Here is a 22,699-nt window from a genome sequence, read left to right as displayed (position 1 = left end):
GACTTGTCCAGCCTCCCCAGGGCCTGGCTAAGAGCTGACCCAGGACTGGCCAGGTGCTGCGCTCTGGGTTCCCGGTCAGCCACAAGGCTCTGTCCCCAGTGCTGGCTGCCAGCAGAGTCCTGGTGGCTGGTGTTCTGTCCGTGGTGCTGCCTCCCGGCTCCAGGGGTCTTCGTCGTGGGTGCTGGCCTTGGTGCTGAGTCCCACCACCACCCTGCCTGGGCTCTGTCCACGGTGCTGGTGGTGGCTGACCCCATTTTACCCGCTTGGGTTGGGCCAGGGAGGGGAAGAGTTTGGGTGTCTCCCTCCCCCACTAAATGGGCTTCTGCCCTGCTCACTATTCCTGCACCACTCTGGGAACCACGGTCTGTCACATGCCTCTGCGGAGGAGTCAGCACAGCTGACCTCCACCCACCAACCTCCCACCCCTGTGATGCTTGGGGTGCTGGCTGGGGTCTCCAGGGTGGGCCTGGCCAGGCAAGTGATGCCCAGCTTGGCCTTCAGGTGGTCTGGCTAGGGGCCTTCCTGAGCTCTTGGCCTGAGCTAAGGAGCCCCGAGGAAACTTTTGTTGGCTTTATTCTGGAACAGTGGGGCTGGATCACCTGGGTAGGCCCTGGCCAGGGCTTGGCTGGGACAGGGGCAGAGTCTCTCTGGGGCCCCAGGTGGGTGCTGAGGACCTTCCTGAGTGCTGCAGGCCCAAGGATCATTGTGGCATCCAGGTCAGCAGTCAGCCTGCTGTCAAGATCTAGAACTGGGGGTGGTCTCAGCAGTTGAGGTACTGTCTGGGTTGCTTCATAAGAACTCAGTTTGGGGGCATCTCAACTAAGTCTAGTAGGCTCACTGCGGTGAGGTCACTGGATCAGGTGTCACTTGTTTTTGCCCCGATTCTCCCCTCCCCTGCCCCCAACTGCTGCCCTGTGCTCTGGCATTGTCTTCCAGGAAGAACTCAGGGGTGTTGAGCTCCGGCCGCTGCAGCAGCAGGTAGCACTTGGGCAGGTGGAAGGTGGCTAGGATACCCAGGGCACAGAGGAGGATGGCGCCCATCTGCACGGCAGGCTGGTAGGCCACGTGCACATTGGCAAAGAGGGGCACAAAGGAGATCCAGGTGATGAAGTAGGCCAGCATGGCAAAGGTGAGGCCGCGGGCACCATTGTAGCGGCCTGGCCGGCTCTGCACCAGGAAAGTGCCCAGGAAGCAGAGGAAGGCCAGCATGGCGTTAGTGGCATGCACCAGGCCGAAGCTGATCCAGGAGTGCACGTGGCAGTGCACCAGCGCCTCTGTGGGCAGTACCCGCCAGTCCGTCACCACCTCTGGCGGGAAGGCTACCAGGTACCAGGCACACAATGCGGCTTCTGCCAGCATAGCAAGCAGCACCACCAGCCAGGCCCAGGGCCCCCGCAGGTGGCCACGCATCTTCTCAGCCCAGCTTGGTGGCAGCTCCGACCCCACAAATATCTCGGCCGCTTGCAGGAAAAGCGTGCTCAGGCAGCCCGTGAGTGGGAGGTGGAACAGTGGCTGCTGGGCCAGGCAGCTGGCAGGGCCTGGCTGGCCAGGGAACAGGAGGACACTGAGGCAGACCAGGCCCAGGCAGGCCAGGCCAAAGCAGGCCCGTGGCCCACCTGAGGCCTGAACCAGCGGGCTGTCCGAGTGCCAGAGGAAGAGCCCCAGGGCCGCCAGCGCCAGGCCCAGCGCCAGAGCCAGCAGCGCGAGCAGTAGCAGCACAGCTGGCTCCCCCCATGCCAGGAACATGGGCTTGCGGGGGAAGCAGCGTGTGCTCCGGTCTGGGGACCACTGGTCCTGGTCACACTGGGTGCAGAGGAGGTCATCTGTGGTGTGGGAGGAGAGAGGGGGCACTGGGGGGACGGGCTCTGCCACCACACTCCCACCTGCCGTGGCCTCAGAGTTGGACTTGGAGCCAGGACGTGAGACCGTGTGGGTCCCCGCCCCTGCTCAGCCTCAGGGAGGTGCTCACCTGGGTTGCGCTGATAACTGCCCGCCTTGCAGTCCACGCAGTCGTAACAGCAAGAGTGGAAGCCCTTCACGCGGCGCACCTGGCCTTCCTTGCACTGCCGGGAGCACTGGGACACGGGCTGCTGGCATAGGGCCTCGGGGCTCGGGCTGTGCTCAGCTTGGTGCACCCCCCGCCCAGGACCCGCGGACGGTCCCCCACTGCGCCCCAGGCAGGGCCAGAGCTCTCTCCCGGCTGAGGGGAAAGCTGCTGTGCAGCTGGGGACCGGCCACCCAGTGCTCACCTGCTTCCCCGGCGTGTGCCAGCACATCTGAGAGCGCCAGAGCTCCAGGCGGCCCTTGAAGGTGCCTACGGTGCGCAGCTTGGGCGTCGGGTCCTGCCACACCCACAGTTTCAGGTCGTAATCCACGTTCACGTTCCCGCTGGCGTCGAACTGCAGTGCCAGGCCGCGAGCACGGAAGCTCACGTTGTACATGTTCTCTAGGAGCTGACGGGTGCGTTGGAGCAGGTGGGTGGGGCCGGGCCGGGCCGGCCGGAGCTGCCGCCAGCCCGGATTCCCCACTGAAATTCCCCTGCTCTCGGGAGGGTGGGGGCTCCTCGGCCTTACCTGCCAGGGCCGCACAGGCTCCCGCCTGGGGCAGCCCGAGGCATTGCAGCGCAGTGTGTTGTGAAGGGCCTGGGCCACGCCATACACAGCCGCGTAGGCAGCGAAGGTCTGGTGGTGCAGCAGCCCCGCAGATAGGTTCTCTAGCGTGACGTGGTCACATTGGGGGCAGCGTGGCCCCACCACGTGCTCCTCCAGGCCTGGCTGTTCAGCGTCCAGCGAGGCGCAGAAGGCAGGGTCAGCGGCCAGGGCCAGGCGGGTCCGCACGTAGGATGGGAACTCCGGCATCGGGGCGCCCTGCTGCAGGAAGCCCAGCACGGTGCCCACCCCAGGCATGCCGGGCAGCGTCACGACCAGGTCTGAGGTCAGCCAGGCCTCACTGGCCACCCACACCTTGGGTGAGAGCTTGCAGCGGATGCTGTAGCTGAAGAGGGTGCGGGCCGCGTGGGCGGAGGAGAACAGCACCACCACCTGCACGCTGCTCTGGTTCACCTGGCGCAGCAGGCCCCGTAGGGCGCCCAGCCGCAGGCTGCCTGGTGGCAGTGGCACCAGGCCCTCATGCGCGATGCAGATGCCCCTGGCGTTGGCCAGGCCGGAGAAGAGGCTCAGGCCCTGCCGGCCATACTCGTCGTCACTACCCACCGCCGCCACCCAGTTCCATCCGAGCTCCTGCAGCAGCTCCACCATGGCCGCCACCTGCACTTGGTCGCTGGGCACCGTGCGGAAGAAGGACGGGAAGATCTCCCGGTTGCTCAGCCGGTCGGTGCTGGCGCCGTAGCTGACCTGCAGTGGCCGGGACGCACCTCCTGATGTGGGGGCCCCGGTGGGCAGGGCCAGTGGGGGTGGGTGGCACCGGGAGAGGTGGGGGGGGGGTGCGCACCTGAGGCACAAGGAAGAAGCTGAAGAACTTGCCGGTGACGAGGGCGAGCTCGGATGAGTGGGGCCCGATGACGGCCAGCACGCGGGGCTGGTACTGTGTGTAATTGCAGTAGGCGGCAATGTTGCAGCTGCCTGCTTTGGCCATGAACATGAGGCTGGGCTTCATGGCCACCGTGGGCTCTGAACACGTGTCAAAGAGGTCATAGCCCAGGTGCAGCCCGGGCAGCAGGGCAGACCCGTTGTTGATCTCCTCCACCGCCATCTTCACGGCCAGTGCCCAGAGCAGGCCCAGAGACGAGAACCTGGGGCCACACAGGGCTGCGGGTGGCTGACACCTCATCCCCACTCAGGAGCACCCCCAACCCGAGCCACTCCCAGCCTCGCTCCCCACCCCCTGCATTCCTACCTGGTGCACACGGTAGCATTGGGCTGCAGCCTGTCGCCAAGACCTGTACCCTCGGCAGAGCCCAGAGGGAAGAGCCCACCCAGCACATAGTCCCCCTGCATCCTGAGCTGCTGTGACAAGCACAACGTTGCGCCCTCCCCATGGTCCAAGAGAGCCGTGAGGCCCAGGAGAGCCGTGAGGCCCAGGAGAGCGAGGCCGGGCATGGCAGGGATGGCAAATGAGAGAACAGGGTGGGGGCCCCAGATATGATGAAGTGGGGTAGGGTGTGTGCAGGGAATTTGCTTAGCAAAGTCCTCGCCTGTCTGCACCTGATGAGCCCGGGGGGCCCCTGGAGACACCCTTGATTCCCCGCCCAGTAGGTTTGCAACTCTCTGGACTCTTTGATCCTGATGTCACAGCCAGGCTCTCTGGCTGAGCAACCACGGACCGTGATCTTGTTACCTGCCTGTGCCCAAACCGCTCTGCACCCACCCCATTCCCGGAAGGGAGGGAGAACACTCAGGATGTCTCTGGGAGAGGGTCCTGGGGTCTCCAGCTGGCTGTAGGAGGTGCCAGTGCCCCGAGGAGTAGGTACAGAAACATCTGTCTCCAGCCCTGGAGAGGGCTGTTAGCAGCCAGGGGTGGGGAACTCCATCGACAGCCTCAGGGGACAGACCAGCCCGCCAGCTTGGTCTCCACCCTGTGGCTGGGGTGGGGAGGGCCCCAAGGTGGGAACAGTGCAACTGGAAGGTCTGGGCTGTTGCTCTGCTAAGTGTCGAGGCCTGGAAACTTTGGGGACCCTGAGCCTGGCTGTGCCCACACCGAGCCTAGGCTCTTGACACAGCAGGTGCCTCCCTCTGGGGACAAAGGTCACAGCTGGGCCTGCAGGACAGTGCATGCAAATGAGGGAGGAGAGGCCATAACCAAATGGGCCTCTGAAGCTGGGTCAGCACCAGGTGTGTGCAGGGGAGCCTCGGTGGATTGCCAGCATTCCTACTTGGCCTCTGGGCGCCTGGGGACCTGACACCAGGCTCAGGGGTGGATGTGCCCATTAGGCACCCAGAAGAACTGGGGGAGGCTGCAGACGCCCCCGGAGCGGAGTGGGAGAGCTGCAGGTGGACCCCACCCTGGCTGGGGCCTGGCAGATGTTTATAGGAGGTGGTCTGGCATCTGGTCTTTGCTGCCTGTGCGGAGGGCCCCCGCTGCATGGTGCTCTCGGGACGTGCACACATGTGCAGAACACACACTTGATGCACTGTACTTGCACACACCACACACACAAACGCATGACGCGTATGCAGTGTGTGGCGCCTGAACATTCGCACGCGCGTGTGTGCACATACGTGCAGCACTGGCTCTCTGGTCCTCGCGGACCCCAGGCCGTCCTCGCAGGCTCTGGCACCACACGGTGCTGCGGTCCCTACTGGGTCTAGGGCAGTGCTGGACAGGGTGAAGCAGCAGACCCGGAGGTGGCGGAGGTGGCACGCGACACCGCTGTTCGGGTCTGATACGTGTTCTCTTTCCGTCCCAACCACCGTGTGGCACAAGGCGGCTCCCCTTCCACGTTCTCCTTACAAGCTGTGTCGTTGGCCTCAGACCCGCCCTTCCAACCCAGGCCCGTGTGCGACTGTAAAATGGGGATAATGTGGACCTCGGCGGGGGCTCGGGGTGGGGGGCGAGCTAAAGCCTGCACAAGGACAGATGGGCAGCATGTCCCTGCCCCCTGCTGGCCGAGACATGCCACGTGTCCGCTTGGTTGCCACTGCCCTGTGAACCTGGCAGTGGGGCCTAAGCCCCCACGGGGTCACGTCTCCCCTTCAGTAAGCCAGTGCTTGACGCAGCAAACAGCCCCCGTCCTGGAGCGTGCCACCTGCTCTAGAAGGGGAATTTATTGATGTTTGAAAATCCATCACCCGTATCACACTTTCCCAGGGTCTCTGCAAGTTCACACTTACGCACATCTCCGTATGGTGGGTACAGTCCCCTTGGCATTGAGGGCCCTGAGCTCACAGTGAAGAGCCAGTAGGAGACGCTAGGCCCCCAAGTGTCTGGTGACGGCTGGCCTGTCAGCTGGGCAAAAGGGTCCAGGCTCTCTCCGTGTGCCATATCATCCCGGGTCTCCTGAGCTCTGTAGGGACGGGGAGGACGGAAGGCAGCATCTTGTTGGATGACGGGGAGGGAGAGGCCAGAACTGGACCAGCAGAGTCATGGGCTCTCTAGAGCTTTGGAGGTGTGCTGTGCAGACTCACAGGCAGCTGCCTGGGGGAGCACCTGAATGACAGGGTGGCTGCAGGGGGCAGCTGCTAAGTGTGCAGAACTAGAGGCAGGGCAGGCCTCCGCTCAGGGCTTTGGCTCCTGCGTGTTGCCGCTGAGGACATGTGGGACCCTGGCTAACAAGGAGGTGAGGGACAGGGAGAGGGCCTGTCCACTGCTGCCCAGGGGTTCCATCCCTGTCCTGGGGACAGCCAACCCCGTGTGGAGGGGCCCGGGAGCCTGGACCTAGGCACTGCACCCAGGGCCTGACACCGAGATGGGCCAGGGACAGAGAAGCACCTGCTGGGTGAGTTTGCTGGCAAGCAGGATGAAGTCTCTGCACTGTGGGGACCTGTGACTTCGCCCCATTTCACACACTTGGCTCACAGGCAGGGGGCAGCTTTTCAGGGTTTTGCACGAACACGGATACTGCCCTTACCCTCCCGCCTTCGGCACTTTACCCATGCGGGCAAGGCCTGGTTGCACACGTGTAACCTGGTTGAGGGTGAAGCCAAGGTGCCCTTGGGCAGAGCAAGGCAACAAGGAGGAGCGATGGCCAGGGCTTGCCTTCTCTGTCACGGCCCCCATGCCGCAGCCCAGAAGCTCAGCCCGAGTGGGCTATGCTGGGCCCGTAGCTCAGCTGGCAGGGGAAAGCGTATTTCCCATTCCTGGGGCACCCGCAAATCCCCACGGTGGGCCTGATGGGTCCTGGCTGCCCCAGCCCAGCTCTGGAAAGGAGAAACATGCCCCACCTCACCCGCTGGCCCTCAGGGCAGGTTCAGCAGGGAATGCTCAGTGTAGAGTTTCTGGGAGACATCGTAGACACGCTCAATGAAGGGCAGGGCCTCGCCCAGCATTTCCACAGCCTGCTCTGGGGACCCCACGTTCATGGCCTCCAGGAAGACCTTGCGTGTGGGCAACGTACAGAAGGCCACGGTGACGGCCCGGCGGATGATCCAGGGGTGGTAGGCAGCCAGAGAGGCGTTGTAGGAGTCGGTGCAGAGCACGGCAGTACGCGCGTCCTCGGGGCTGGTGCGCAGACCTTCCAGGAAGAGCTGCAGCCAGCGCAGGGCGCGGTGCAGCCGGAGCACCGTCCGGCAGCCTGAGTCGGGGTGCTGGGAACGACGCTCGAGGTCCACCAGCTGGTTGCCCACCTCGTAGGCCACCATGGACTGCAGGCTGCTGTAGTGCTCCTGCTGTGGGCCGCTGCACAGACGCTCCATGATCTGTAGCTTTGTGGTGACATCCTTAGAGATGAAGGAGAAGATGGCACCCAGGCTGTTCAGGAACCTGCTCGAGGGGAAGCAGGAGCTCAGCCCCGGGTGCAGGGGAGACTTCCCCCCACCTCCTGGGGTACATGTCCACGTGCCAGCAGGCGTGGTAAGGTTCGGCGCTGCCAGCCAGGTGGCGAACGAGAACGGCTGACCAGTTCCGGGCAGGCAGGAGCCTGGTGTGCACAGTGCATAGCATAGCATGCGGGAAGTGTGGCCAGAAAGGCCCCACCTTTGTGTGGGGGCCCACAGGGCAGTGCCCCTGAATGTACCTGACCAGCCCCCTCCAGCCAGCGAGGTAGTGATCCAGCAGCACCTCCTCCTTCTCGTTGAGACACTGCTTGAAACTGACTAAGACAACCTTCAGGTTGAAGTCCGACTCCAGGTCGCCCATTTTCCAACACACGCTGAAACACACAGGGAGCCAGGCTGGCGGGGGGGTTGTGTCCCTGTGAGTCAGCTCGCTCCCTGAGTCATTACTTCAGGGTGGGGGGAGGGGCAGAAAGCAACAGCTGGGATCCCGCTGCCCCCCCACCCCCCCAAGAAAGCCCAGAGTGGGATCCATCCCCCGGCCAGGCCCCTTCTCCCCTGGAGCCTGCTTCACTCTGCTTGGGCCACAAGCTTGAACTCAGTGACCTGAAGCTGCCCTTTGCCCGGAACACGTGCCCACAGATGTCAGCGTGGCCCTGTCGTGTCACTTGGCTTGCACCATCGCTGTGCCGATCTCACCTGCAGCCTGTGTTCCTGCTCATTTCTTGCTTGTCTCTCACCAGAGCACCTGTTTTTGCCAGTTGCAGAAACACCTGCTGAGTCCCTGCCCAGAGCCAATTGCTCTCCCAGGCACTCGGACGCCCCATGAGACAAATAGCCCTGCCTATCAGGGCAACATTCTTGGGGAGGTTGTCAGACAGAAACAAAACCAGAAAATTCCAACACGGTGAGCAAAAAAAAGATGAGTACTATGGAAAAAGAGACAGTAGAGTGAGGAGGAGGGCCATGAAAGGTGGCCAGGTGGGCTGAGTCCTTCCTTGCTCACTGCTGCGTCCTGAAAGCCAGAGCAGAGGCTACAGAGTCAGCACTGCCGGACAGACAGACACCAATCTTTTCCTACTGGAACTGTACAGGTCCCACACGGAAAGGCAGCTGGGTCAAAGGTCCTTCTACACTCTGAAGACAGCCACAGGGAACCTTCCGGAAGTGCCCCAGGCCAGAGTTCTGCCCTAGATTCTGCTCACGTTAATGCAGTCACTCCATAAACATTCAAGTGCCCACATACTGAGTGGGTGCCACTGGACAACCCAGCCTCTGCTGTCCTGGGCACCCAGGGTCAGCACTGCAGTTGGGCTTTGACGGTCCCTGGGGACTCAGCTGCACCTCACCATCCAGGATGAGCCCTCACCCCACTGGGCCTGGGGGTTCCGGGCCCCTAGTGCTGGAAGCCCTGCAGGGCTTCTCCGTGAGGGAGGGAGGGAGGCTGCCCAAGCTGTGGCAAGAACCCTAGCCAGGGCTAGGTGCCCTGGGTGCCCTTGCAGGTTCTGTCTTCACTCTGGGGGCAGGTAACTCAATGTCTTAAGACTTGGTCCTTCATTTCTGGGGAAATGGGCCAGCACGCCCTGCCCCGTCTACCACCCAGGCTGCCAAGAGCATCTGTTGGGGTCTCGTGGCTGCTGAGGCCCTGCAGGCCCCATGGGTTGGGCCACGTGCTTGGCATTGGGCGGAGCCCCCAGAGGTGAGCTCACCCTGTCTTCAGGTGTGGGGGACAGCTGTGCCTGGCCTCAGGAAAATGGTGCTCTGGAGACTTCCGGCACGCCCCTCCCCTCTCTCAGGGCCTGTCTTCTGTCCACTGAGCAGATGGTCTCTGAAGCCTTCAGGGCTACGTTCCTGGCCACCAGACATCCTGTGGGCCTGGCCTTCCTCCCCAGAACCTGAGCCAGCAGCCAAGAGGATCTGCTGGGAACCTTTCAGAGCTTGGAAACAGGAAGGACATTGGCTGTGCAGCCGGGGCAGGCAGCCTGCCAGCTCTGAGGAGGTGATGCAGGGCACGGCCAAGGCTTCCCCAGGGTCAGCTCACAGCCCCAAGATCAAGTCTCCGCAGGAGAGCTGCCTGAGCACCCCAGCTCCATGGCTGACAGCAGGCTGAAGGGGACCTTCAGGAGAAGGGGGCACTCACCCTGGCACCCCAGGCCCAGCCAGCAGGAGCGAGGCCCTGTTCAGGAAGCTCTCTAAGTCTCGTTCGGGAAGGGAGCTCCAGGTGGCGCCGGGCTGGGACCCGGGGCTCGGGCAGAGTGGGACCCCAGTCCTAGGCGGGTCCAGCTCCAGCTGAGGCCCAAGGATTGAGCAAGAGCCCAGCGTCCAGGGAGGCGTGGAAGCCGAGTCCTCGGCCGCCCCCTCCCGCGTCTAGCCCCTTGGCGATGCCCAGGCCCACCTGTTCAGTTCGGTTGGTATCTGCTCCCCTGCCTCAGGCCCGAGCCCGCCGCCCTCCGCACACCTGCGCCGCCGCCGTTCACCTGCGCCGCCGCCGCCGCCGCCGCCGCCGCGCCGCGGGACCCGCCGCCCCGCCCCCGACCACAGCCCTGCCGTCCGGGATTGGTTGCCGCTTGCCCAATCCCGAGGCTCAACGCGTGGGCCGGCGTTTCCGGCGGGCGCACCGGAAGCTGGCGCCGTTGGGATCGCGCCTGCGCTGTGCGGTGCCGCGGGTTGTGGTGGTCCTGGGTCCGGGATTTCGTCGTCGAAGTGGTCCCGCCGGCTCGGTGAGCGCAGAGGCGACGGGGCCTGGGAGCCCGCCCGACAGCATGCCCGAGATCAGGGTCACTCCCCTGGGTGAGTGAGGCGCGCTCGGCCGGCCTCGCGGTCGCGGGGCCGGGCGGTGGTGTGGGGACGAGCCGCGGGGGCGCAGAGGGCCGGCCAGGTTCCCAGAGGCCACAGCTGTCGTCCTCGGAGGCCTCGGGCCGGCTCCCGCTCCCGGCTCAGGCCCTGTGTGGAGAAGCTCGGAGGAGCACCGGAGGGACGGTTTTGGGGTCGGGTCCCTGCCCGCTGCGTCCCCAGCTTTCTTCACGGTGAAAAGCAGGCCTGAGCAGACTGTCTCTGCACCTTCTCCTGGGGCCTGCCCTCCGGACGCCGTCACCGTAGAGGCACAGGGTCTCCATCGTCGCTGCGCCAGCTTTTGTCCACATGGACTGATGCTTTAGGTCGCCTTTCCTCCCTGCCTCTGCTTCCTTCCGCCTCCTCCATCGTCTCGCACCCGTTACCTGCAGCTTCCCGTTTACCCAATACAGCCATTCACTCTCAGTTCAGCCCTTGTCTTACATGATCCCTGCGACGCTAAAAAGAAAAAAAAAAAAAAAAAAAGCTTTGAATTTTGTAAAAGATATAAACGGACACTTTTAAAAGCCCAGACAGTGCAGAACACTGTGAAGGATGAAAGATCACTGGGAATCCAGAGTCCCAGAAACAACTGGGTTATCATTTTGGTGGCCAACCCTCTAGGTGTCTCTGGGCATCCTTCCAGCACTCCTGCTCTGCTGTTCCAGAACCTGCCTCCTACACTGGGCTGTGTGTGGGGAGCATTTTCCTGCACAGATGTTCCACGCAGCTGCGTATCCTTTCTCATGGTGGAGCTCTTCCCCAAAACAGCCCACCCAGTCCTTTGTGTGGACCCTGAGCTGTTGACAGTCACGATGAAGGCCCCTGCCCCTCGCCTGTCAGGTCAGAGTACACATCTCTTTGCTGCCATACAGGTCACTCCTACAGACTCTGGCAGCTGTTGGCGCAGGGTCCCCTCTGGCTGCTGTGACCCACACTCTTCCCTGCCTTTGGCTCCCTTCCAGGGGCCTCTGCGGGGTCCTCCTTCCAGCCTGCCCCTTCACGATTTGTCCCCTGTTCTCCTTGAACAGTTCTTTCTACTGCTTTTGTTACCCCAGATATGCACCTGGATGTGCTCCCAAGGCCGTAGCACCGTCAAAGCAGAACTATTTCTCTTGTTTTCCTTTGCCGGTTTGTACCTCATGGGCTCTCTGGTCAGATATGGAGAGTCCCAAAGGCTGTCTTATCACACAGCCTTTGCACAGCTGCCCCCCCCCATCCTGGCTGTCCCTCTCCACACTACTCAGAAGTCATTTTGTGGAGGACTTACCTGGTATGGTTCTGGAGGTTTTTGGGTTCCCTTCTCTGCCTTAATCTTCTCCATGACGCACTCAGTGCGTCTTATCTATGTGGTTATCGTCTGCTTGCCCTAGAACATGAGCTTCTGCGGACATGGCGTCTCTTTTATTTTCTCCGGAGTCCTGCCTCTTTTTGTGTGCCATCGACTGTTCCCCATCTTCCTGCCCAGTTCAGGCTTCAATCCTTGCTCCTCGGGATTGTTGTGGGTCCTGGTGGGAGCGGGTGGCCAGTGTCTCAGAGCTGAGCTCTGGAGTCCGGAAACCGTCCCTGGCCCTGTGCTTAGGAGCCATGTGCCTGTGAACTGATCCTATGACTTCTGTGATTTCACGTCCTCTGTAAAGAGAGGCAGCCCTCCCCTTTCCCCTGTCACAAATGTTTGGAGGGCCTCTGGGCACAGCTTTAGGGCTGAAGATGTAGCAGTGGGCAGACAGCTGAGACACTGCCATCGTCCTGCTGGGTCAGGAGCAGGCCTTTGAGAGACCTTCAGGCCAAGGCCTGTGGCAGAGCTCTTGGCTAGGATCGCCTACTGTTGTCATGGCTGACTGAAGCTTCTCAAGGACCAGCCAGGGTCCTGCTCTGAGCCATGGCCTGGTCACCCTCGTGTGTGTGGTGTTAACGGAAGGTTCGCGTGGCTGGTAGAGGGAGGCTTGTAGGATCAGGATAGAAAGCAGGTCATTTGGTGACATCATGCAAGGGTATGTCCCTTTCTTCCTGGGCCTCCAGACCCCAGAGGAGATGACACATGGCCAGAAGAGATTGCTGGGATGTGTCCTGCTGGGGCTGAAGCAGCTGGTAGGACTTGAAGTCAAGAACATGGATAGGACTCAGGTTAAGTCTGGACTGGGGATGTCTTGATGGGGTGCAGTGATGGGGCATCTGCACTGAGGCCACTGTAGCTGGTCATTGCTGGACAGCTGGGGCCCTGTCTCCCCATGGCTGGGCTAAAGCTACTGCACAGTGTCGCTCTGCAGTGGCACCACCTGGAGGCGCTTGATGCCTTCTGGGAGGGTCCCCACAGCTCAGATGTCACCCCAGTTGAGGTTTCACGAGGGGTGGCGAGGCCTCGTGGAGCATCACCTTGCCCCTATTAAGTGCCAGGACCACAGTCCAACACCTGTTGCACATCCCCTGGCCTTTGACGGTTGAGGCCAGCGGCAGCAGGTAGGCTGCTCCCTCGAGAGGTGAGGGGCGTTTTCTGTCTGACCTAGGTGGTAGTGGCAGGGCCTGAGGCTCGGAGGTGCGGTAGGGGAGGGCACATGGGCTGGAACCCGCTTGGCCCTTTGTCCCTTCCCTGCACATCTCCCTGGCCTGTGTGTGGAGGTGACAGCGCTTCTTGCCTCACCCTTTGTCCACACGGCAGCCGTGGGGATCTAGTTTCCCCAACCCGCTGAGGGTTCTGCAGGGCCAGGGACCCAGAGCACCCACTGGAGGCCTGAGGCAGGCGGCTGGGGCCATCACTTGCAGCAGCAGGGAAGCGGACATGGGGGAAGTGGGAAGGGGGTGGCAGCACCTCATCCCACCTTCCCGTTCAGGAGCTGGCCAGGATGTGGGCCGAAGCTGCATCCTGGTCTCCATCGGGGGCAAGAATGTCATGCTGGACTGCGGAATGCACATGGGCTTCAATGACGACGTGAGTCCTGAGGGAAGGTGGAGGTCCCTGGAGGGACCTCACGCTGCCTGTTCCTTGTTGCTGTTCTCAGTAGGATCCCAGGCTTTAGAGCCTCAGGCTCTGACCCATAGAGTAGGGACAGTTTGGGCAAGTGGGCAGTGGTAGGAGGCAGGTGGGTCTGGGGTCACTGCCTTCCCTGGCAGCCCTGGGCCCCACCACTTGACGGATGGGGTACCCTGCGTGGAAGCGTTGATCTGTACCAGAGCAGGGGCTCGCGGGCTCCTGCAGGGTCATGTGGGGCAGCTCGGTGCTTCCCAGGCAGGGCTTCTAGCTTGGTTACTGGTTCTGTCAGTGTGACCCCTCCCTGGGTTTTCAGAGGCTGTGAACAGTCTATGGTCCTGGTGTGGCCTGCCAGGGTGGGGGTATTAGTGCCCAGGCTCAGCCTGTGCCTTTATTCCCCACTCCTGGGAGTCACTCCCTGGAGTGCTGGCTGCCCGCCACTCCCATCACCTGCAGACCCAGGGCAGCTGCGTTCTGACCCTTTTTCTTGGCTTCTCAGAGGCGCTTCCCTGATTTCTCCTACATCACCCGCAATGGCCGGCTGACCGACTTCCTGGACTGTGTGATCATCAGGTGAGTGCCCATTGGCTGCTGGTCATAGTGTGATGTCGGCTCACATCTAACCCCACTTCGGGGGCCCTAGTGGGCCCAGGAGAGCCCCCCGGGGCCCGTGGAGGCTGCAGGCTGTGGGGTGTTGCGGGCCCAGGTTCTGTTCCGGGTTGCCTATGTGACTCACCCCCAGGGCTGGCCCTCTCCACCTCTGGACGGTGGTCCTGGAGGCTGTGTCTGCGTGAGCTTATAGGTGTTCATGGTTGCCCCTTGACAAGCTTTGATCAGCCCTGTGGAGGCGAGGGGCGCTCTGTGCTGTGGGTGCCTATTGGCTCTGCCCCTGAGTGTCATGGATGAGAGCCCCAGGTGCCCCAAGAAGATGAGGTTGTGTTAGGGCAATAGGCCCGTGGCAGGGAGGCCACTGCCCCCAATGCAAAGATGGCACATTTCACCTTGAACCCCTGGGCTGCTTCTCAGACTTCCTCACTCAGCCTCTCAACAGCATTTGGCAGCGGTGACTGCACCCTCCCTGCTCGTCCTCAGTCCTCAGACCTTCCCATACATCCTCATCCACCCTGCCCCTGACCTCTAGTCTCATGGTCCGGCTCTTCTCTGGTGACGGTTGAACTCCCCAGCCTGGCTGAATGGAGCTCCTGCTTTCCTCCTCTTCCTCACACTCCACCCAGACAGCCCACAGTTTGTGGGTCCAGCCCTTTTCCTGACCTTCAACTTTGCCATGTGGCCAGATGACCAGAGCGGCCTCCTGCTGGTCTTCTCCCCGCACCTTGCAAGCCAGGGACCTGGTGGCCCAAGGCGGCCTCGTCCTCAGCTGCTGTGAGGCTCCTGTGGACTCAGTCCCTTCTTGGACATGGGCTTGATGCAGCAGTTTGCTCCGTTTGTGGACCCACAGCACTCTGTTCCCTCCGCCCCAGTGCCTTCCTGGCCTGGCTCACGTGCCATGGGGTCTTTCCATCCATCTGCTGGGGAGGGCAGCTCTCCTGATGCCCTGTCCCCTTCTCAGCTACTTTCTATTTGACCGTAGAAAACGTACACCTCTGATGCAAGCATTACCTCTTTAACGCTCGCTGCTTTACTAGACACTCAGGTTGTAGGTTCCAGGAAGGTAGCAGTTTTCATCTGTTTTGCTGCCTCGTCACTCTGCAGCACTTAGGGTGGCGTCTGACACACGGTGGGGCCCTGGTGTGGAGGGGCTGTGGGGCGGGCTTGCTCGGGGAGCAGTGGCCCTGGGCTGATCTGTGTTGCACCCTCAGCCACTTCCACCTGGACCACTGTGGGGCACTCCCCTACTTCAGCGAGATGGTGGGCTACGACGGGCCCATCTACATGACCCACCCCACCCAGGCCATCTGCCCCATCCTGCTGGAGGACTACCGCAAGATTGCTGTGGACAAGAAGGGCGAGGCCAACTTCTTTACCTCCCAGATGATCAAAGACTGTATGAAAAAGGTGGTAGCTGTCCACCTCCACCAGACGGTCCAGGTCAGGGTCCTAACAGACCCCATCCCACTCTCTGTCTGATACTGCGGGGCCACTAGGAGGCAGCAGTGGGCAAGCATGTAGGGACCCAGCCCAGATTCAGGGTGGGAGGGGGGCGCTAGAGTGCCCATCAAGTGCACAGAGCTTCTGCTGCTCAGCCAGCCGTGCGTCTGAACACATGTAAGAAGGTGGAGACCGGACAGTGAGACGGGCAAGCCCTGGAGGGCACCCAGTACTAGCTGTGGAGTTTGGGCTTTGTCTCGGTAAGTGTCATATGTGGGTCGCGGAGGAAGGTTAAGGTTTTAAGCAGGCAAATGCAATCAAATTGGGTAAAACTTAGCACAAGGATTGTAGATTTGTCTGTTTCTCCTTAGAGTCGGTGGGTTTCGCTTGTTATTGGATGCCTATATATTTTGGGTTGTTTTATCCTTCTGGCTGAACGTCTTGTCAATACAAGTATGTGTATTTATCTTTAATAACGCTTCTTACCTTAAAGTCTGTGTTTCTGGTAACATTACACCATCCCTGCCTTTCCCACCTTTGGTTACTGTTTGCATGGCATGGCTTTTTCCATTGCTTTATTTTCAACTTTACTACAACACGTTTCAGATGTTTTTTTAATTTGTTTTTATTTTTTAAGTTTATTTATTTTGAGAAAGAGAAAGACAGTGTGCATGTGTGTGGGGGGAAGGGCAGAGAGAGAGAGAGAATCCCAAGCAGGCTGTGTGCTGGCAGCATAGAGCCCAATGTCATGAACTGTGAGATCATGACCTGAGCCGAAATCAAGGGCCAGACACTTAACCGACTGCGCCATGCAGGCGCCCCTGCATCATGTTTTAAATGTAGCTCTTTTAAGTGGCATGTAATTTGTTTTTGTTTTTGTTTGTGTATGGAAATTTCCTACTGTCATGTGTTCACCATTAAATTTAGGATCTTGGTCTTTCCATTTTGCCTTTGTATAAGGCCAAAGGAGAGACATTGGCTACTTTGACAAAACCTTCAAGCGAACTCCAAGAGTGTCACCGACAGCATGACCTTTGTGACCAAATCCAGCAACCGGAACTTCATAATTTTCCTCAATAAAATTCAAACAGCCATCATTGGGTACAAAGGCTGAGATTTCTTTTGTCGTTCTTGATCAGCTGGACCCTGATACACTTCCTGATGGCAGAATTTGGCTGTCTGGTTTCAACCCCTACTTTTTCCGGCACATTCCCTGTGCATGGGAAGCGCCTCCACAAGGGTTGGCCTTCAGGCCCCGCGGGCCTCCTTGTCCTGTTGGCTTTGCTGCTTCTAATCTTGTCTGTGGCTGGGGACCATCCTGGCAGTGTGAGGACTGACACTAGCCTGTCCTGCCGGCACCATGGGCCTGAGCAAAAGAGGTGTTGGTTTCTTTTTCTTTCTTTCTTCCCTTTTTTTTTTTTTTTTCCTTTTTAAAAAATCTAGCTTGATAACCTGTCCAGATGGAGCGTTTGGACTCCACATTTAATAACTTTGAGCTTAGCTCTACCTTCTTACCATTTGCTTCCTATTTGACTTGTCTGTTCTATGTTTCTTCTTTCCATTATTGCCTTTTTTGGATTAATTTTTTAAAATTTCTGCTTCTCTTTTATTTGGTTAGTAACTTCATGCTCTTCTCATTCTTGTAGCGGTAGAGGCTACAAAACGCATTTGTGACGACGCTCTAAGGTACTTGGAGCTTTCGCCTCTATGTATTGGAAAGCTCTTAGAACGTCGTAAATCTGCTTGTCCCTTCCCTGACTTAGGCTGTCGTTCGCCTTGACTTTGATTTGCTCGGTACACGGGAAACTCAGCAGGACTTCTTGACTAATTCCGACAAAGTCTTCTCTGTGTTTACCCTCTCTACTTCTTGTGTTGTTCACTTTCTAATTCGTCTTCCTGCTAGAGAACACCAGTGTGGATCGGTGGGTGATGCATTCTATTTATTTATTCTTATTTTTGTTTTTATTTAAAAAATTTTTTTAGAGGTCGCGGGGGAGAGAGAGAAAGAGAGAGAAAGAAAGAGAAAGAGAAAGAGAAAGAATCTTAAGCAGGCTTCATGCTCAGCGCAGAGCCCAACATGGGGCTCAGTCCCACGACCTGGGATCATGACCTGAGCCGAAATCAAGAGTTGGATGCTCAACTAACTGAGCCCCCAGGCGCCCCCACGAATCTCTTTTATTTGTTTGCAGATGGGTCTGCTTCACCCTCATTCCTGAAGGACTTTTTTCATTACGTGTGGAATTCTAGTTTGGCTGTCATTGTTTTCTTGGTCCTTTGGATGTGTCTTTCTATTCACTGTTTGGAAGAGCATCTTTAATCTTAGACTGCTTGTAGGGTTGTGTTCTTCTCTTTGGATTTTGGGGGGTGGATTTTTGGATGCTACGATGGGCCTGAATGTTGTTCTGTTCTCATTGAATCTGCCCAGGTGTGAAGCCTCTTGGATCTGTGACCTGATGTCTTTCATCAGGTTCTTCCAGTGTTACTCCTGCCTGTTGCTCTCCTCCAGCCCAGGGCTCCAGATGGCAGAATGTTAGGCCTCTCACTTCAGACCTTCCCTGACACTTTTGTCTTTCTGTGCTTCGTGCTAGATAGTCTTTCCTATATATTTTAGCGCATTAGTACTCTGATTATATGCAATGTGCTGTTAAATTCATATATTGAATTCTTTGAGTTATTATGATTTTTGGTTTAGATTTCCACTTTTTAAAATGATTTCTAGGGGTGCCTGGGTGGCTCAGTTGTTTGAGCATCTGACTTCAGCTCAGGTCATGATCTCATGGTCTGTGGGTTCAAGCCCCTTGTTGGGCTCTCTGCTGAAGCATGGAGCCTGCTTCAGATCCTCTGTCCCTCTCTCTCTTTGCCCCTCCCCTGCTTGTTCTCCCTTCAAAAATAAACCTTAAAAAAAAAAAAGATTTCTAGTTTTTTGGTCAACATCCTGGGTCCTTTTTATGTCTCTCAATGTATTAGTCACAGCCCTCTTAAAGTCCATGTCTGAAAACTCTAGGAGCTCTGAGTCTGCTTCTCTAGACTGTTGTTTTGCTTTCTGTGGTGGTGTCTCGTCTTTTATGTCTGGTTGCTCTTGGTTGAAAACTGGACGTTGTGTGTGAGAAACAGGAAATGATGAAACGTGATGAAACGTGATGAGAACCATGTTCCCTTCTGCCCTCTGCCTCCCCAGTGTCCACCTCCCTGGCCCCTTTGCCATCGTCTTCAACCCAGCATAGCCTGCAGACCTGAGTTGAGGCCTCTTCTCTGTAGGTGGATGATGAGCTCGAAATCAAGGCCTACTATGCAGGCCACGTGCTGGGGGCAGCCATGTTCCAGATTAAAGTGGGCTCAGAGTCTGTGGTCTACACGGTCAGTGGAAGCACCTGGGGCACTGGAGGGACTGCCTGGCCGGGGAGAGGAGGCACCTGCCTTATTGCCACATTCTTTGCCAGGGTGATTATAATATGACCCCGGACCGGCATTTGGGGTGAGTAGGCTATGTGTTTGTTTCTTCCTGTGTGGACCCCCCTAGGAGTGCAGTGATGCACAGGGGTGTGCTGGGTGCCTTCAGTGTCCACCATGTGTCCTCTGTGCGTGGCAGAGTCTCTTCCTCCTGCTTGTCAGAGCGTCAAGGGAGGCTATGGCTGGGGTCCGTTTTGTTGCTCCTAAGCCTTGAAGCCTAGCCTTGCAGCCATGTGGATTGTCTACCTTGGCCCACGCCCACCTCTGTCATAGAGCTGCCTGGATTGACAAATGCCGCCCCAACCTGCTCATCACAGAATCTACATATGCCACGACCATCCGGGACTCCAAGCGCTGCCGGGAGCGAGACTTCCTGAAGAAGGTCCACGAGGCTGTGGAGCGTGGCGGGAAGGTAGCTGGTGCAGGCGGGGCTCTGGGCCTTGTGCCCACCCGACCATGCTACACGGTCCTTCGCCACCTCCGGCATGTCAGGGGACGGGTGCCATGTGTTCTGGGTGTGTAGGGAGGAATGTGTTCTCAGCATTAGGAAGAAAAACTTCCCTGAAGACCACGGGGGTTCTTATTCATCCCTTATCTCAGATCCCAGCCCAGGGCTGGCCAGAGCATCCACCGCAGTCAGTTTTCGATGTATTGTGGCTGGGAGCAGGACTTGAGGGCAGAGCGTGGGGCCTTACCTGTGGCCTGCAAAGGGCCTCTGACTCTCGGGGATACCTGGCCATGCCCTCTCAGTGGACGCAGGCCCTGGCCATCAGAGCTGCCAGCAGGGCCAGTGTTTATAGTAGCCGCTTCCTGAGAAGGCAGCCACAGGGAACCACCGCCTGCCCACTGTGATCAGAGGTGGCTTTAACTTGGGTGGGCAGCATGGCCAGGGGTTCCTGCCTGAGCCAGCCTTGCCCTTCCCCTGCAGGTGCTGATCCCTGTGTTTGCACTGGGCCGCGCTCAGGAGCTCTGCATCCTGCTGGAGACCTTCTGGTAGGTGGTAGCCAGTCGGTTTCTGGGAGCCCTGGCTTGAGTGGGTGCCAGCGGCATGTCCATGTCCAGCTCTAGGCAGAGTATAGTTAGGGTACGTGACATCTGTTGGGGCGCCTGCCTGTACCGGGCCCCCCAGTCACGTGCCTACGTCCCCTCTGTGGGACCTGGATGTGTAGGAGGGAGCGGGCAGGGGGCGATTCCTTCACGGATGCAGCCTGGGCTGGGGTGTGAGGGGGACGCGGGCTGGCCCTGCCCCGGCAGCTCCTCCACCGTGGCCCTGGCGCGGTCCGCAGGGAGCGCATGAACCTGAAGGCCCCCATCTACTTTTCCACGGGCCTCACGGAGAAGGCCAACCACTACTACAAGCTCTTCATAACCTGGACCAACCAGAAGATCCGGAAGACCTTTGTCCAGAGGAACATGTTTGAGTTTAAGCACATCAAGGCTTTCGACCGAGCATTTGCCGACAACCCGGGTCCGATGGTGAGGCCCTGGCCAGGAGGGGGTGGGGATGGCTGTCCTGTGCCCGTGGTAGCCAAGTTGGGCCGAGGCAGCCAGCGTTGGCTGTCTACATGTGTGCACCTTCTCCGTGTCTGGGACGTGTGAGTGGTCCCTGCCTGCAGGTCTCCCTCAGGGAGTGGGGTGCACTGTGCTGAGGGAAAGATGGGGGGGTGGTCAGAAGATGGGGCCGGCGGTGGGGGCAGGGTCAAAAGACTCTGAGGGCAGAGGAGGGGCCGGACTCGTGGCCAGTGCTGGTTCTTTGGCAGGTGGGTGTCCACTGCCCTGACTGTCCCCTGCCTGCCCTGCAGGTTGTTTTTGCCACACCAGGCATGCTGCATGCCGGCCAGTCCCTGCAGATCTTCCGGAAGTGGGCAGGGAATGAGAAGAACATGGTGAGGGATCTGGGCTCCAGGTGTAGCTCCCAGGAGGGCCTTATCAGAGGTGGGGGAGCAGAGGCTCCGCCCGGCTTGGGGACACTGCTGTTGTCAGGACGGGGCTCGGTATCCCAGGGCCCTGTGTCTGACCCGGGCAGCTCCCACCCTTGCTGTGCGTCGGCCCCTCTGCATCGGGCAGTAAAGCCTTCTGGCTTCCCTAGCTGACGTGCTACTCAGGCCTGGGATGGGGAACTGCTGGCAAGGGGAAGGGGCCATCAAAGGTTCGGGTTTAGACAGGCAGCAGGGGTGGGGTGGAGAGACAGAGAGAAAGCCCGAGGCAGGAATGGCGGGGGGGGGGGGTGTCCTCTGCAGGGTGGCCGCCGGCTCCACGCCTCACTGCCCCACAGGTCATCATGCCTGGCTACTGCGTGCAGGGAACCGTGGGCCACAAGATCCTCAGTGGGCAGCGCAAGCTGGAGATGGAGGGGCGGCAGGTGGTGAGTCCCCACTTCCTGATCGCTCCACGGGCCCCACCTTGGCTCGCTCGGGAGCCCTCTGAGCCTTTGCTTGTGGTAAGGGCCTGTGTGCACTGTGATTCTGCAGCTGGAGGTCAAGATGCAGGTGGAGTACATGTCCTTCAGTGCCCATGCCGATGCCAAGGGTATCATGCAGCTGGTGGGCCAGGCGGAGCCCGAGAGCGTGCTGCTGGTGCACGGGGAGGCCAAGAAGATGGAGTTCCTGAAGCAGAAGATTGAGCAGGAGTTCCGTAGGTTGGGGTGGGGGGTGGGGGGGCGCGGGCTGCCACGGGATGTGGGGGGGGTGTGTGGGGAGGGCTTGGGGGGGCACGGGGGGGTGTGGGCTGCCACGGGATGTGGGAGGAATGGGGGGGCGTGGGCTGCCATGGGGTGTGGGGCACGGTCTGCCCATGGGGTCAGCATGGGCAGAGCCAGCTGATCCCGACAGGCTTTCTGCCCCTCCCCCTCCGGCCCAGGGGTCAGCTGCTACATGCCAGCCAATGGTGAGACGGTGACACTGCCCACAAGCCCCAGCATCCCTGTAGGCATCTCGCTGGGGCTGCTGAAGCGGGAGATGGCACAGGGTACGCAGGGCAGGGCAGGGCAGGGCAGGGGAGCGGCTCAGCGGGTGGACCCGATGGCAGCTCCAGTCCTCGCCCCTTTCTCCACAGGGCTTCTCCCTGATGCCAAAAAGCCCCGGCTCCTGCATGGCACTCTGATCATGAAAGACAGTGTGAGTGCGCGTGGGCGGGGGCACGGCGGGGGCGGGCGCTCCATGCCCCCTGACCTGCCCCTGTCCCGCAGAACTTCCGGCTAGTGTCCTCAGAGCAGGCCCTCAAGGAGCTGGGTCTCGCCGAGCACCAGCTGCGCTTCACCTGCCGTGTCCATCTGCACGACCCTCGCAAGGAGCAGGAGACAGCCATGCGGGTCTACAGCCACCTGAAGAGGTAGGTACCCAACCCTTTCCGGCCCTGGGGCGGGTAAGAAGAGGGGTACGAGGCAGGTCTCACAGTGCTTCCCCACAGCGTCCTCAAGGAGCACTGCGTGCAGCACCTTCCCGACGGGTCCGTGACCGTGGAGTCCATCCTTATCCAAGCCGCGGCCCACTCCGAGGACCCAGGCACCAAGGTGCTGTTGGTCTCTTGGACCTACCAGGTGAGTGGCCTCCAGGGCCCGGTACCCGGCAGGTCAGGATAGGCGGGGTTACCCCATCACCTTGCTCTGCCCAGGTATGGTGGTCAGGGAAGGTGAGATGACTGCCCCCTCTTGCATCTGGCTACAGGATGAAGAGCTGGGAAGTCACCTCACGTCACTGCTCAAGAAGGGCCTACCCCAGGCCACCAGCTGATCACCAGCCAGAGGGCCCTAGGCTTCCCTCTAGAGCCATGTCTGTGCCTCAGGTCTTCCCTGTGTCCCTGGATGTGGAGCCCACGGCTGGTCACAGCACTTGTCTGTGAGGACACAACCAGCGTTATGTGCCTACGTGATTGGCCAGTTCTGGCTGAGGAAAGAAATAGGCCTGGGGACTTCATCACCCTTTATTTCTATTCCTGAGCCCCCAAGAGATGGGTGGTTGCTCCTGAGGTATTTTGTCCAGTAAAAACAGAACCAAAGACCACATGGGTGTTC

General features: G+C 59.7%; 3 protein-coding genes and 1 pseudogene across 8 annotated transcripts; 1 reads left to right on the top strand and 3 right to left on the bottom strand.

Annotated features, from left to right (window-relative positions):
- Positions 1–41: 41 nt before the first annotated feature.
- Positions 42–5,431, bottom strand: TAS1R3 (taste 1 receptor member 3). The gene is made up of 6 exons (XM_007094599.3): positions 3,856–5,431; positions 3,451–3,751; positions 2,574–3,353; positions 2,250–2,453; positions 1,970–2,090; positions 42–1,823 (listed from the first exon to the last, which is right to left on the bottom strand). Exons 1-6 carry the CDS (start codon positions 4,056–4,058, stop codon positions 835–837), a joined length of 2,598 nt encoding a protein of 865 aa, XP_007094661.1. The 5' UTR covers positions 4,059–5,431; the 3' UTR covers positions 42–834.
- A 274-nt stretch (positions 5,432–5,705) lies between these two features.
- LOC102972706 (ceramide-1-phosphate transfer protein) lies at positions 5,706–9,870 on the bottom strand. Of its 5 annotated transcripts, none has more exons than XM_042996862.1 (4): positions 9,784–9,870; positions 8,088–8,136; positions 7,631–7,787; positions 5,706–7,377 (listed from the first exon to the last, which is right to left on the bottom strand). In XM_042996862.1, the coding sequence occupies exons 3-4, from the start codon at positions 7,750–7,752 to the stop codon at positions 6,855–6,857; spliced, it is 645 nt and encodes a 214-aa protein (XP_042852796.1). In that variant the 5' UTR covers positions 7,753–7,787; positions 8,088–8,136; positions 9,784–9,870; the 3' UTR covers positions 5,706–6,854. The 5 variants fall into 5 exon arrangements, with proteins under 5 accessions (XP_042852796.1, XP_042852795.1, XP_042852794.1 ...); XM_042996861.1 differs by lacking the exon at positions 9,784–9,870 and adding an exon at positions 9,098–9,777; XM_042996860.1 differs by lacking the exon at positions 8,088–8,136.
- Positions 9,871–10,027: 157 nt separating this feature from the next.
- INTS11 (integrator complex subunit 11) lies at positions 10,028–22,688 on the top strand. Of its 2 annotated transcripts, none has more exons than XM_042994297.1 (17): positions 10,028–10,178; positions 13,052–13,149; positions 13,688–13,761; positions 15,009–15,237; positions 18,496–18,594; positions 18,678–18,712; positions 18,961–19,069; positions 19,616–19,680; positions 19,974–20,163; positions 20,490–20,573; positions 20,963–21,052; positions 21,159–21,321; positions 21,547–21,654; positions 21,742–21,803; positions 21,875–22,017; positions 22,096–22,225; positions 22,353–22,688. In XM_042994297.1, the coding sequence occupies exons 1-17, from the start codon at positions 10,151–10,153 to the stop codon at positions 22,416–22,418; spliced, it is 1,773 nt and encodes a 590-aa protein (XP_042850231.1). In that variant the 5' UTR covers positions 10,028–10,150; the 3' UTR covers positions 22,419–22,688. The 2 variants fall into 2 exon arrangements, with proteins under 2 accessions (XP_042850231.1, XP_042850230.1); XM_042994296.1 differs by having other exon boundaries at positions 18,961–19,099.
- LOC122240999 lies at positions 16,161–16,599 on the bottom strand (annotated as a pseudogene).
- Positions 22,689–22,699: the final 11 nt, after the last annotated feature.

The sequence above is a fragment of the Panthera tigris genome, chromosome C1 (genome assembly GCF_018350195.1).
Source record: "Panthera tigris isolate Pti1 chromosome C1, P.tigris_Pti1_mat1.1, whole genome shotgun sequence".
Classification (NCBI taxonomy): Eukaryota; Metazoa; Chordata; class Mammalia; order Carnivora; family Felidae; genus Panthera; species Panthera tigris.
This window is presented reverse-complemented; position numbering and strand designations above follow the sequence as displayed.

What these genes read in the sequence shown, in the direction of transcription:
- TAS1R3 (XM_007094599.3), bottom strand. Translation starts at nt 4,058, where the DNA reads ATGCCCGGCCTCGCTCTCCTGGGCCTCACGGCTCTCCTGGGCCTCACG. An exon ending in AATGCTACCGTGTGCACCAG is followed by an intron (nt 3,752 to 3,855) that starts GTAGGAATGCAG and finishes GTGTGGCCCCAG; the next exon opens with GTTCTCGTCTCTGGGCCTGC. An exon ending in GCTTCTTCCTTGTGCCTCAG is followed by an intron (nt 3,354 to 3,450) that starts GTGCGCACCCCC and finishes CGGCCACTGCAG; the next exon opens with GTCAGCTACGGCGCCAGCAC.
- LOC102972706 (XM_042996862.1), bottom strand. Translation starts at nt 7,752, where the DNA reads ATGGGCGACCTGGAGTCGGACTTCAACCTGAAGGTTGTCTTAGTCAGT. An exon ending in GGCTGGAGGGGGCTGGTCAG is followed by an intron (nt 7,378 to 7,630) that starts GTACATTCAGGG and finishes CCCCTCGAGCAG; the next exon opens with GTTCCTGAACAGCCTGGGTG.
- INTS11 (XM_042994296.1), top strand. Translation starts at nt 10,151, where the DNA reads ATGCCCGAGATCAGGGTCACTCCCCTGG. An exon ending in ACCTCCACCAGACGGTCCAG is followed by an intron (nt 15,238 to 18,495) that starts GTCAGGGTCCTA and finishes TCTTCTCTGTAG; the next exon opens with GTGGATGATGAGCTCGAAAT. An exon ending in CTCTGATCATGAAAGACAGT is followed by an intron (nt 21,804 to 21,874) that starts GTGAGTGCGCGT and finishes CCTGTCCCGCAG; the next exon opens with AACTTCCGGCTAGTGTCCTC.